The following is a 14,737-nucleotide window of genomic DNA, read 5'->3' as shown; positions in this document are numbered from 1 at the left end:
ATTAATTCAAATTTTCCATCGGCTACCTTCAAGTGGGCATGAATGTAGGAGAATAGAAGAACCTTCTTGTTCTCCTGACCCACATTCGTCACTCAACGAACAGCCCAAAATAGACTGCTATAATCTTATTCTGCTATAGGACTTCGTTATTGTCAACAATTTGTCTAGTGCATTTCCCACAACAAAATAAAAGAAATAATTAAAGAATTCTGCCATAGAACTAGATTCATATTTACATTATCTCCATTGGAGATCATTTCATTCAGCAGTTTGTGAGAGAGTTTTCAATGCAAGCAATGCCATTAATGATTTAGTATGCTTGTTTCCTTCTGTGTTATCTCTTGATTGATGAGACAGAGACTATAACTTCCAAGACAGCAATGCCAGGAATCCTATTCTTTCTCCTCTTATTACCATTCAAAATGTACCAGGGTTGTAGGTCAATTGGGTAGCAACACAACTTAAATTTATCCAGCAGTACACCTTATTCTCCTTCACATGCCCATCAATTTTTTGCCGGCATCTATAAGGAGATACTTACAGTGGACAATTAACTATTATGTTTTTGGGATGTGGGAGGACACTAGAGAACCCAGCAGAAACTCACATTTCAAAGAACATGCAAACTCCACATAGACAGCACCCGAAGTCAGAATTGAGCCTTGAATTCTATGAAGCTACAGTGGTAACTGCTGTACCAACATGCTTCAATTATTAAAAAACTTGTAGAGCACTTTTTTTTTTTAAAAAACCGTCTCCTATGCCCTAAAACAGTAAATTATACAAAACAAAGGGAATCCAGTCCTTTTTCAAAAATTACTGGATGGAATTCTCAGAGGTTAATAACATTTTATTTTTTGTGGCCAGTCTAGCTTGTTTCAAAAATCAACATTATCCACAAGTAGATAGATGGATGTGCATGTGACTTTGTACAATTTCATATGCACAAATTAGTTTTGGCACATTCCTCTCCAGTGTTCTGAATCCATCCCATATAGACAATGTCCAGATTCAGAATAATGGAAGCTTCAAAGGCCAATTTATTGTTCAATCACTTGAAGCAGCTCTGGAATATAAATTAACTGGAAAGGCTTGCATTAATTAGATCAGATCCAGAATAGTGAATACATAGATTTTTATTTAATTATGACACATATAATGGAAATTTCCAGAACTTTTGTCTATTATAAACAATTTTGGTGGGATTAGATAAATGACATGCAAAAAGAAAAATGTATCATTCTGTGCATAGCAATTTCTACATGAAATTATTTTACTCAAAATGGTGAGAATATAGTTGAATTTGGGAATGTGTTTGAACCATATGTCCTTTATTAATCCAATGACATGCAAATTAACATCACTTACAAATTTATTCTTAAAATAACCAATCATAAATTACTGACACACGAGCAAACAAATACAATTATTGTAAATAAAGTATGATAAATTGTTTAGAAACAATTTGTGAAAATGCAGGCAGACAATGAACTGGATTTTGTGAGGAGCAAATTGATGTACTGAACTTCAGATACCGAGCACAACATTCACCCCTCCAACATATTACACAAACAACTGAGGACAAGTGTCTACCCTAATGTCCCCTTTCAACTAGTCAGATAGAAGTTCTATAGAATCAAAATTAAGATATGTAAAAATTTAATATTTGAAACAATGAAAATTCATCAACAGAAATGAAATGAAAATATTGATGGATTAAGAGAAAAAGATGAAAAATGAAAATAAATATTTAAAATTTAATTTGTTTCAAATCTGAAAGAATGCAAACCCACACTCATAAAAATTAAAAGTCCATATGAAGAAAATTGTTTGGCACTAAATAGGTCATATCAAATAATTAAAAATTCATTTGAATAGAGTAGACCCATTTCGATAATGTGTATAAGAGGCAAATGTTCATTCCCTTCTGTTTGAATGTCAAGTTTATTTTAAAGACATGTCCAGAAGCAAACAGAGGATCTATTTTCATATTTCCACTTGGTTACTTGAGAATTTTCTTCATGAAATCAATGAGAACCGACAACCACGTTCTTATTCTGAATGCAAAATCTGTGCCTTTATCATTAAAATCACTGTGAATGCAGAACAATACTCATTTCAGAAGTTCAAAACTTACATCCATATTCTTCTCTGATCTTTGCATTTAGAAATGGGAGCTCTGCCAGAAGACTATTGACTTCCTTCTCTGCAGCAGATTGATTTTTCTTCATCTTTCGTACCTTTGGTTTCTTCCTTTTAGCATCCTCTGCCTTTTGTGAACCGTCAGAGATATCTATATAAAACAGGAACAATTAAAAAAAAACAATTTGGTAAACAGTTTGATTGAATGACTACCTTGGACAAATAAACATCCATTCTCACCCAGCATAATAACCAATTACAGAAAAACCCACGGTATCCAGCACCTATGGGGATTGGAAGATGACGGGTAAGAGAATTTTCCGGCTGCTTGAGATTGATTTCATGTTGTGTGATTAGCAAACTAACCACTAGTGGATGCCAATTTCAAACATTTGTATTTTTTAAGCTATCATTTTCTGTGATTTTTTTTGCCAGTTGCTTGAATTCCAGATAACAGGGATTTTACTGTATAATGAGATTTATCATGAAATGGCCTTTCAGCCCAACGGATCAATGCTGACCTTTATGCTAATCGATTCTATTCTGATTTGCCAATAATTTAGATACAGCTGTAATTGATTCCACCACATTCCTTGGAAGTGAGTTCCAGCTTACAACTACTTTCTATATTTAAAAAAATTCCCCTTAAGACTCTTTTCTCACACTTTAAACCCATGCCCTCTTGTTTCTGCTATTCCTAGAATTATTAAAACATTTTTTGACTATATACTCTATCTAATCCTCTTTATCAAATAAAACCTGCTTTGATCCTGGAAAAACATGCACAATTTATCTCATCTCTCCCATAATTGAAGTCTGCCTGTCCAGGCAACATCCTGGTAGAGCTCCTCTGCACTTGTCCAGAAGCAACCTCATCTTTCTAGTATGGTGACCAGTAATACAAGCAAAACCTTAAGTACAGTCCGACCAGTATTTTGTAGAGTTGCAACATTACATTCCAACTTTTATATTCTGTGGCCTGACCTATGAAGGCAATTTACTTTTTTCACCACCCTGTGTTGCCACTTTCACTTGAACCCCAAGATCCCTCTGTACTTCAACATTCACGAACACCCAACCTTTTACTGTACATATCATACTGCTATTTGACTTCCCAGAATGCATCTCTTACATTTTTCTAGATTAAATTCCATATGTCAATGCACCTGCCAATTTTTGATCTAATCCAAATCCTGCTGTGTATGTACAGTAAAACCCCTGGTATCAGGTAAGTCAATTTTCAGTTGCTTCAAATTGCATGGATTGGCAAACTAATGGTGAGGTGTGTCAATTTTAAACCAGTATTTTTTATCTATATATTTTCTGCAATTTTTTTTTCCAGTTGCTAGTGGCTTCCAGTTGCTTGAATCCTGGATAACAAGGGTTTTACTGTAAACCACAAACAATAGGAATCACAGCACCAATTCCAGCAGTAGTCACCGACTTTCAAACAGTAAAGTACTACCCTCTGCCTCCTATCACCAAGCGAATTTTGGAACCAATTAGCAGGCTTGTTGGTTCCAAAATTCTGAATGAGCCTACCATGTGGGATTTTGTCAAATTCCTTACTAAAGTCCATATTGACAACTCTACTGCCCTGCTTTCATCAATAATCTTGTATATCTTCTCAAATAACTCAAATTGGTGAGAATGCACAAACCTAATGCTGACTATTCCTGATTGGCCCCTGCTCATCCACAAAGAAAAATATTTGCCTTAAGAGTTTTCTCCAATAATTCCCTCCCACCAATTTGAGCCTTACTGGCTTGTAGTTTCCTGCTTTCCTTCTGAAATAATAGGATAGCATTGGTTACCCTTCAATATTCTGGTACCTCACCTGGCTAATGAAGATGCAAACATTTCCACCAGGACCATAGTTATCTCATTCCTTGCTTCCCATAGCATTTTGGCATAGATTTCATCCATCCCTGGAGATTTATCAACCCTTACGTATTCACTAACACCTGACACCTCCCTTTTCCTATACTGACATGTTTAAGACTATTAACATTCTTTCTTTGGCTTGGCTTCGCGGACAAAGATTTATGGAGGGTGTAAACGTCCACGTCAGCTGCAGGCTCGTTTGTGGCTGACAAGTCCGATGCGGGTCAGGCAGACACGGTTGCAGCGGAAAATTTGTTGGTTGGGGTTGGGTGTTGGGCTTTTCCTCCTTTGTCTTTTGTCAGTGAGGTGGGCTCTGCGGTCTTCTTCAAAGGAGGATGCTGCCCGCCGAACTGTGAGGCACCAAGATGCACGGTTTGAGGTGATATCAGCCCACTGGCGGTGGTCAATGTGGCAGGCACCAAGAGATTTCTTTAGGCAGTCCTTGTACCTCTTCTTTGGTGCACCTCTGACACGATGGCCAGTGGAGAGCTCGCCATATAACACGATCTTGGGAAGGCGATGGTCCTTCATTCTGGAGACGTGACCTACCCAACGCAGTTGGATCTTCAACAGCGTGGATTCGATGTAGTCGGCCTCTGCCATCTCGAGTACTTCGATGTTGGGGATGAAGTCGCTCCAATGAATGTTGAGGATGGAGCGGTGACAACGCTGGTGGAAGCGTTCTAGGAGCCGTAGGTGATGCCGGTAGAGGACCCATGATTTGGAGCCGAACAGGAGTGTGGGTATGACAACAGCTCTGTATACGCTTATCTTTGTGAGGTTTTTCAGTTGGTTGTTTTTCCAGACTCTTTTGTGTAGTCTTCCAAAGGTGCTATTTGCCTTGGCGAGTCTGTTGTCTATCTCGTTGTCGATCCTTTCATCTGATGAAATGGTGCAGCCGAGATAGGTAAACTGGTTGACCGTTTTGAGTTTTGTGTGCCCGATGGAGATGTGGGGGGGCTGGTAGTCATGGAGGGGAGCTGGCTGATGGAGGACCTCAGTTTTCTTCAGGCTGACTTCCAGGCCAAACATTTTGGCAGTTTCCGCAAAACAGGACGTCAAATGCTGAAGAGCTGGCTCCTCCCTGAACTCACCATCTTTCACATAATTTTCCTTCCCAAATAGAGATGAGAAAAATTAATTTAAGACCCCGACAACATCAACTTGATCCAATCGTGGATTACGCCTTTAGTCTCTAATGGTTTTCAGCCTTTTACTGGCTTCTCGATTCCTCAAATTAAGTTTATTTTACATATTATCCAATTGTACAAGTACAACCCAACAAAACAGCATTCTCCAGTCCTTGATGCAACACACTACAAACACACATACAAACAAATTATACACATCATGTGATACACTTTATTGTCATTATGCCGGTAGACCAGCCAATGAAACATAATCACCATTGACTGGAATGTAAAATAGAGTTACATACATTACAATAAACATATACAATAAAAACACTCAATTGTACACACAATGTACAATTAAAACCACATTATTCTAAAATGAATTATTTTTTAAAAAACGGATTCTAAAATATAAGCGCAGCATTGTTCAGTGCTGTGAAGTGATATTTAACATTATCAGGGCTTCATGAAAAAAAGCTTTTTTAAAAAAAAAAGTCTAGTAGTTCTTGAGCAAAGGCTCCTATAATGTCTGCCTAATGTTAGGAGAGTAAATAGTTATGGTTAGGGTGTGTTGCATCTTTAATGATATTCCTTGCCTTGTCCAAACATCATCCCCTATAGATAGATTCGATGGTAGGCAGTTCATTGGGCAGTTTTCACTCCTATCTATAGGAGTGCCTTCCTATCTTGTGCCGAACAATTCCAATACCACACCGAAATACTGTAAGTCAGCATGCTCTCAATAGAAATCCAATAGTATTCTAGGGTGGAGGTGTAACTTCCTCATACATCTCAAAAAATAAAGATGTTTTTGTGCCTTTTTGATCAGCATTGATGAATTCAAAGATATGGACCCTCAGGAATTTGAAGTTCTGTAATCGCTCCACCACTGCTCCATTGATAAAAATCGGGACATGGTACAACAAAATGCAATATTAAAAGAAATAAATATTTTTGTTAAGTGAAAAATTGCATAAGAGAGGGTTTGAATGAGCAAATCATCAGTTATTTAGCAGTCTCAATACCTGTGGGAAAAAGTTGTTTCTCAACCTGGTGATGTTGGCTCTGATTCTCCTGTATCTCTCCCGACAGGAGTAGCTGAAAGATGCTGTGTGCAGGGTGGTATAGGTTCTCAATGATTTTGCTACTTTTTTTTTTTAAAGACAACATCCCAGTATATCCCCTTGATTTGGGTTGGGGGGGGGGGGGGGGGAGGAGACCACAGTGATCGTCTCTGTTGGTCTTATGGTCCTGTGGATTGACCTCCAATCTGATGCTCTACAGCAGCTGTACCACATTGTGATGTAGCCGGCCAGGATGCTCTTGATAGAGCTCCTATAGAAGGCTGATATAATGGTGGCCAGTAGCCTTGCCCGCTTCAATCTTCTCAGAAAGTGCAGTCACAGTTAACCTTTCTGATGAGTGAGGAGATGTTGAGTATTCACAACAGGCCACTATGAAGCTATTATTGTGTGGTGGAGGATGGTCAATGCTGGTCCTCCTCAAGTCCACAATCATCTCCTTCATCTTGTCTACGTTAAGACTCAGATTGTTATTCTTGCTCAATTTCTTGAGATTTACACCTCTTTTCTGCAGCGCAGCTCATTAATGTTGCTAATGAGAGCCAACTACAGTCATATTATCTGCAAAGTTGACTCTCTTGGAGTTGAATGTAGTCATGGGTCAGTAGTGCGAACAGGAATGGATTGAGCACATATCCCTGACGTGCATCAGTAGTCAGCATGATGGTGCTCAATGTTCTGCTACTGACCTGGACAGACAGTGGTCTTTATGTGAGGAGGTCCAGTGGCATTGAGTCCCAGCGAGGACAGCTTCTCCCTCCACCAGACACTGGAGAATTATCGATTTAACGTCAAACTAAAGTCAATGAACTGCAGCCTGGCGTATAAGTCATCAATCTCCAGATGGGACATGACAGAGTGAAGGGACAAGGCTACAGAGTCATCAGTGGAACAGTTCCAGCTGAAGGCAGAACTGAAATGGGTTCAGGATCTCTAGGAGGTGCATTTTGATGCATCCCATCACCAGCATTTCATAATGGTGGAGGCCAGTGCCACTGGGCAGTTCATTGAAGCCTGTTACTGAGGTGGGGGTGAGAGGCAGCCTTTTATGCATGAGCAATGTTAGTATACATCCGATCAAGGGTATTCTCTCATCTGGAGGTGAAGTGTTATTGAAACCGATGGCTATGCTAGGGGACCTCTGTGGTTTCAAGATGATGGTGGCTGTCTTGAAACCCGCAGGTCAATGGACTGCTGCAGTGATGTTTTCAAAATGTCCATAAGGACCTCTGTCAGTTGGTCTGCACAGTCCTTCAATACCCAACCGAGTATATTGTCTGGTCCTGCTGCCTTATGTGGGTTCACCTTGTGTCGAGTTTTCCTTACCTCGGCCATGCTCAGGACCCATTCATTACCAGAGACGGGGCTTTCTTTGCCATCAGCCTACTCTTCTCGTTAAACCGCACAAGGTGTTCAGAAGGGAGGCGTTGTTGTCTTTGACTCACAAGGTTGTCTTGTGGTCTGTTATAGTCTTGGTCCCTTGTCACATGGGTCTTGTGTCACAGGTGTCACACAACTGTCTGTGGATTCTCTGTGAGTACCCCTGCTTTGCTTTCCAGATTGCATGGGAAAATCCTGTCCTGGGTAATCTTAGTCTCCTGTCCTGAAGACAGCATCTCAAGCTCTGAGAAGGGCCCAGAATTCTGCATCCAACCGTGGTTTCTGGTTAGCCCTGGTTGTGTAGTATTTGACACCCTCAAGGCACTTCTTCATGTAGCCAGTCACTGAGCTTGTGTACTCCTCGATGCTCACATGACAGTTGAAGGTGGCCTCCTCCCTGAAACCGTGCCAGTCCGTAGTTTGAAAGCAGTCTTGTAATGCTGCTGTGGGCCACCCCTGGCTACATCCTGATCTCCCTGGGAAGTTCATTTTACCAGACAGACATGTGATCAGAGTAACCAAATTGGGGGCAAGGGGAAACCTTGTACGCACCAGGGATGTTCGTGTACTCCTGATCTAGGGCGTTCTGCCCTCTAGTGGTGAAGAGGACATACTGTGGTAAAACAGTTTTCAGGTCCTGATGTATTTACAGAATTTCTCTGGGGATTCTCCTCAATCTTACTTGACAAGAATATTTCATGATTCAATTTTGTCCTTCTTATTCCTTTCTCAAGTTCTCACCTTAAATTCTATATTCCTTAAGAAATGTATTCAATGCCAGTTCCTTATACCTGTCACTTTAAAAAAAAAATCCTGCTCAAACCTTCCATATCCTTTGCCATCCAAGATTCCCTAATCATACCATCTTTGCCTTTCATCTATATTTGAACACACTGTCCCTAAACACTTACCAACTCTCTTTTAAGACTCCTACTTGTCAGATGTTGTTTCATTTGAAAGCATTTGCTCCTAATCTACTTTTGCTAACTCCTCTCTCATGCTATTAAAATTTGCCCTCTTCCAATTTAGCAACTTAACTCGAGGACAAATAGTATCTCTTTTCATAACCACCTTGGAACTTGCATAATTATGATCACTGTTGCCAAAACATCTCCTGACACTTTCACCATCTGCCCATTTTAAATTCTAAGATTGTCTCCAATAGGGCTCCTTGTATATTATCTTAAAAAAACTCTTAACTGTGAGCACCTTGTATTAAAGCAATCTCAGTCAATATTGGGAAAGTTTAAATCCCTACTACTAAAATTGATCTTAGTTCAATGAAAACAGTGAAGTACGTTGTGTGTTTACTTACTTTGGAAAGGAAAGGTTTAGAGTGATATGGCCAAAATGCAAGGAAATGGGACTAGTTGGGTAGACAACTTGGTCAGCATAGCAATTTGGACCAAAGGACTTGTTTCTGTGATGTACAAATCCATGACCCTATGAATGTGCATCACAGCTTGGTACAGGAACTGTTTCATCCAAGGCCACAGGAACTGCAGAGTTGTGAACATAGCTCAGACCATCATGCAAACCAACCTCCCCTATATTCACTCTGTGGGAAAAGTTGCCACACCAGCAATGTTGTCTTTCTACCACAACCCTCTCCTCCACCCCTTCCATTGGGCAGAAGTTACATCTGCTTGAAAACATCCAATTCAAAGAGTTCCTTTGCTGCAGTTAAGAAACTTTAAATTGAATCTCTCATTTGCAAAAGATAATGACCCGAGCACTCTTTTTTAACTGTACATTTCTGTATTTCCTTGTACTAAAGTTTGTGCATATTTTACTCTGTCTGATTTGAACAATTGTAACACTACACTTGTTTATTTATTTGTTTCTCATTGCACTACCTGCTGTATGAATTTATTTGTTTGGATAACACACAAACCAAAGCTTTTTATCTCTGTGCACATGACAATAAACAATTCAATTAATGCAGAATCAGATTCAAATCTACTACTTCTAAACAGATTTACAGATCTTGCATCACTGAAATATACTTCAAAGCTTCTTGCCTTGACGTTGTTCAGATTCCTGTTTTCCACACAGTTGTGAAATGTATCACTATTGAAACTTATTTCCCGCCCTCAGTAGACTTGGAAGATCCCATGATGTTATTAAAATAACATTAGAAGATAACCCAATGTTCCTCCATTTATCCTTTAACCTAAATCACTCAAACTGATCATTTATCTTATTCTTGTGCATTGTTTTGCTCTCATTATTTGATAAATAAATGTATCCACAATAAAATAGTATTTCACTGGCTTCGGGATGGGGTCTTTGAGATCTGTCAAATATGAGAAGACAAATTTGTTCATTAAGTTTGTACATTGTTTATAGGAAAGAGATGCATTTGATCAGAGTTCCTACTGCTTTCTAAATCACAAGATTATATATCATTAATGTGGTTGTGTCACGTAATGCTGACTCAAAAAGAGCATAAAGTATATAGCTGAAAGTTTATTTACAGTGGCCTTCAAAATGTTTGGGATGAAGACACTTTTTCCCCCCTTTATTTGCCCCTGTGCTCCACAGTTTTAAATTTGCAATCAAACAATTCACCAAATTTTATTCAGTTATTTATATACATTTGGTTTCACCATGTAAAAATTACAGTACTTTTTATATGTAGCTCCCCCATTTCAGGGCACCATAATATTTCGGATTTTTTACTTCACAGGTATTTGTGAGTACTTGGGTATGTTTAATTGTTTCTCTGGTGCAAGTATAAATGAGCTAGGCTTGCTTCTAAGCTTTTGATCACCTTTGGAGTCTGGAGTTATTTTTCGAAATGAGCACCAAAGTTTTAAATTGATTTTTTTAAAAATTGAAGTAGAGAGCACAATAATAGGCCCCATTAGCCCACAAGACTCTGCTGCCCAATTTATACCCAATTAACACTTTGCAGGGTGTGAGGAAACCGGAGCCCCTGGGGAAAACCCATGCAGACACAGAGAGAACGTATAAACTCCTGGCAGACACTGGGGTTTGAACCCCGCTTGCTGGCACTGTAATAGCATTGCGCTAACCACTAGGCTAACCGTGCCGTGCTGCACCATTGTGCCTATGAAAGTCAAAGAAGCCATTATGAAGCTGAAAAACAAGAATAAAACAGTAAGAGACATCACTCAAACCTCAGGATTCTCAAAATCAACTGTTTGGAACATCATTAAGAAGAAAGAGCATACTGGTGAGTTCAGCAATTGCAAAAGGACTAGTAGGCCAAAGACCTCCACAGCTGATGATAGAAGAATTCTCATCATAATGAAGAAAAATCCCAAATGCCTATCTGACAGATCAGAAACACTCTTCAGGAGGCAAGTGTGGATGTGTCTATAACTACAGTCTACAGAAGACCATGAACAGAAATACAGAGGCTAAACTGCAAGATGCAAACCATGAGTTTGCCACAGAATGTGGATGGTCAGATCAGAGTTTGCCAAGAAGTATTTAAAAAAGCCTGCAGAATTCTTGAAAAAGGTCTTGTGGAGAATATGATACCAAGATTAAGAGTGACAGTAAGAGCAAAGTGTGCATAATGGAACTGCCCAAGATCCAAAGCATACCACCTCATTTGTGAAACATGGTGGTGGGGGTGTTATGGCCTGGGCATGTATCGCTGCCACAGGTACTGGCACACTTATCTTCATGGATGATGTAACCACTGATGGCAGTAGCAAAATGAATTCTGAGATGTATAGAAGTATCTTATCTGTTCAAGCAAAAGGCTCCAAACTCATTGGACAGCTCTTCATCCTACAGCAAGACAATAATCCCAAATATACTGCTAATGCAAGAAAAGGAGTTTTTCAAAACTAAAAACTGGAAAATTCTTGAATGGCCAAGTCAGTCAACAATCTAATTCCAAATGAGTATGCCTTCCATGTACTGAAAAGAAAACATAAAGGGGCAAGCCCCCAAAACAAGCAGGAGCTGAAGATGGCTGCAGTAGAGGCCTGGCAGAACATCACCAGAGAAAATACTCAGCACCTGGTGATGTCTACAAGTCACAGACTTCAAGCAGTCAGTGCATGCAAGGGATATGCAACAAAGTACATACCAAATATAACTACTTTAATATACGTATCATATACAAAACATATCACAGACCAGCAAACTCCTTTCTTTGCATAAAACTCCTAGCCACCTGTTCCACACATCGTCTATCCAGTTTTACATCATTTTCATCTATTCATCCTTCTTCATGAAGATGTACAAAAATATCTGCAGGAAATTTCATTTTAGGTTTAATTTTGTGTTTGAAGATTACCATGGGTCTTAACTTCGTCCCGTCAGCCATGCACCTGGTCCTTTCATGGTCTGTACTTCTGGTTTGCACAGCTTTCACATCTTTCCATTCCACTGTTATATTGCCTATCATGACAAAATTCATAGGGGTTTCATTCATTTTCAAATTTGTGTTTCTGCCGATTACATATAACAAACTGGTGAAAACTTACAACTTTAGGATCAAGATCTTTGGTTGTTTCTGTGTAATAACAGATTTTTCCTGCTCAAGAAACAGTTGCACCACCCGACTGTATCATCAGAATCTTTACTGAGGTCTGGGTGCGACTTTGCCCACTGTAGTGCAAATGTTTTTATTTTATTTCAGGTGACTATGTAGCAATCTTGCCTCTATTCATGTGCCCATTCTGCAACATGATTTTCCAACTCTGGCCAACGAGTGATTCCTTTTATCAACGAACATTGCCTTTTTGGCATTTTTCTTAAAGTCTCTTCTTTCTTCCTCCAATCTCTTACCAACATATACATCAAATTTTCTTGTAGCACCACAGTTGTTGGTTTTCTTGGCCATTTATAGCACTTTCAATTTAAAACTCACGAGTTGTGTTGTGTCAACGGACACTCCAATGATACCAATCACCTCCAGCCAACGCCTAGATCAATCCACGTGATCTTTGGGAATCGAAGTATATGCTGGTCAACAGCCCATCTCAGGCATCTTTGGGGATCAACTTAACACGTCAGTCAACGGGCCAACTCAGGCATCCAGAAAATTGAAGTAGACTTATAAACCAGATATACCATAAATCCTAAAAATGAAGCTGAAAAATGGAGGTCAATTTATACACTGAAATGTACGGCATTTTAAATTCTGCAGTTGTAATTTAGGAAAGCACAGTGCATACTCATTTAATTTGCCTTTGTCTTGAATGGTTGAAGCTTTGAACAATGATTTATATAGTCATCTCTTTGTTTTGCTAGAAACTCTGACTGATAAAATGTGACAGGTGTGCAGATGGGACTGTTTCCTAATAATCATTTAACCAGATTATATTTGCATGAGCATTTGTTTGGAACCCCATGCTCTTTTTATTTGCTGGGTCAGCTAAGCATATTAAACAGAGTGGTTACCAGCAGTTTGCATTTGCTGCAGTTTAATGGAAATAAACACATAAATTGACAATTATCCAGGATATGAACAATGACCCTCCTCCTGCATGTCTAGCAGCTACAACAATATGTGACACAGAGAATTATGTACTTCAGAGTGATCCCACCACAGAGTTGTTTAAAAAAAGAACTTGTATTTATGAACTCATTTCCAAAGAGATTTAACGTCCACGATACATTCTGTGAGAGTGGGTGTGTGTATTTAACAAAGCTAAATGCTTTAATTACAGCAATTACTGTAATGTACCTGTATTGACCTGTAATATTTTCAAAAGAATATTAAGAGATAATACTACAGCATTCAAGAGATGCACAATACACAAGATTGGATGTTGCTGTCTGAGTCAAAGCATACACTATTATACAGTTAACTTTTTATTTAAGTAGGGAAAGTTCACATTAAAATAACAATAGAAAGTACAGTTCATACATAAGCCAGTAACATAGGTGTTATTATGATTATCAAGACATATGTATTATAGTTATATATTTACTGTACCATTATACGCCTGGCAATTGCTTTGTAACCTTTCGGGACCACGGACATATATGCAGCCATTCACTGCCCAAATGGGCATTATGCAAAAAGCACACCTCATTCGTGAACACTAATCTCTCACAATCAATATTATTAATGTCAGATATTCTGCTTCATTAACTTACTAAGTATCCTGTTCCAATAAATTGTATTGTGAAATATCCATACTTCAGCTCAGAATGCTTTATCTGGCTTTGGCTTCTAATAAGGCAATACAACAACTGTCCACTCAAAACTGTAGTCATGAACTTGTGCACACACACCTGTCCATTATTATTTAGCTTTTACTGTGCTTTTCATTTGAGGACCAATTTCACACTCCCTTATTTGTCAAAACATTCACATAGTCTTCTGGTTCGAGCACCTCATGAAGCATACTGAACCACTCCAGGGGGGAAAAAGTTGTCAAACTCGATGTACTTTTGCCATATGGCATGGAAAAAGCCTTTTAGAATAAACAAGCTCACTGAGCTAATTCTTTCTGGCAGCTTTTCTTGTATTTATTAAGCTCCTTGATTATTACTTAGCCAGTGCAAATATGTGCAAAGTTTAAACCAATTCCTAATTAACGTGCTACAATGCAACCCTCTGTTTTTCATTTGTGAATGAGAATTCTAAATGTTTTTAATGGCAAGGTCCTGGGCTAATTGATGAACAGGGTAGAGTATAAAGAGCTGAATGCTGGTTGAGATACAATTTAAGGGAACACTGGGATAATGATTCAATTGCTAAGAAGCTAATGGCAGAGATGTTCTGATAATAAAAATGTCAGATAGAAACATCCCAATTTGAACAATTTTTGCTGAAGTACACAAGAACTGAGCTGAGATAGTAGACCAGATAGACGGAACACCAGAGAAAACTTTTATTAGGATAGCTGAAAACATTAGGGTAGAATATCCAATGCAATAGCATTGTGGAATATTTACTGGACTGATAGCTCTTATCTTGAGCTATTGATCCTGAAATACAAGATTGAATGCCACTGCAGCATTTAGAACATTCCAAATAATTAAAGATCTGAAATGAAGTAGTAATACTGAACATGAAATTTACATAATTGTTGAACAATACATTTCACTAACACTTTTCAAAAAGGAAATCTGCCATCATAACGTGGTCTCACTATGTGCAATTCTGGACTATATCGT

General features: G+C 38.8%; 2 protein-coding genes across 2 annotated transcripts in view; one reads left to right on the top strand and one right to left on the bottom strand.

The window, feature by feature from the left end:
• The window catches only part of LOC138736875 (protein 4.1-like), a 297,080-nt gene that overhangs the window by 82,541 nt on the left and 199,802 nt on the right, over positions 1-14,737 (top strand). The gene's annotated exons all lie outside the window — the stretch shown is intronic.
• The window catches only part of LOC138736876 (A-kinase anchor protein 7), a 145,510-nt gene that overhangs the window by 124,369 nt on the left and 6,404 nt on the right, over positions 1-14,737 (bottom strand). The window contains exon 3 of the mRNA XM_069887020.1: positions 2,138-2,293. Within this exon, the coding sequence (XP_069743121.1) occupies positions 2,138-2,293 (156 nt within the window). The remainder of the gene's footprint in view (positions 1-2,137; positions 2,294-14,737) is intronic.

The sequence above is a fragment of the Narcine bancroftii genome, chromosome 6, assembly GCF_036971445.1.
Source record: "Narcine bancroftii isolate sNarBan1 chromosome 6, sNarBan1.hap1, whole genome shotgun sequence".
Taxonomy (NCBI): domain Eukaryota; kingdom Metazoa; phylum Chordata; class Chondrichthyes; order Torpediniformes; family Narcinidae; genus Narcine; species Narcine bancroftii.
The sequence above is the reverse complement of the archived record's forward strand: the minus strand, read 5'-3'. Positions and strand labels throughout refer to the sequence as shown.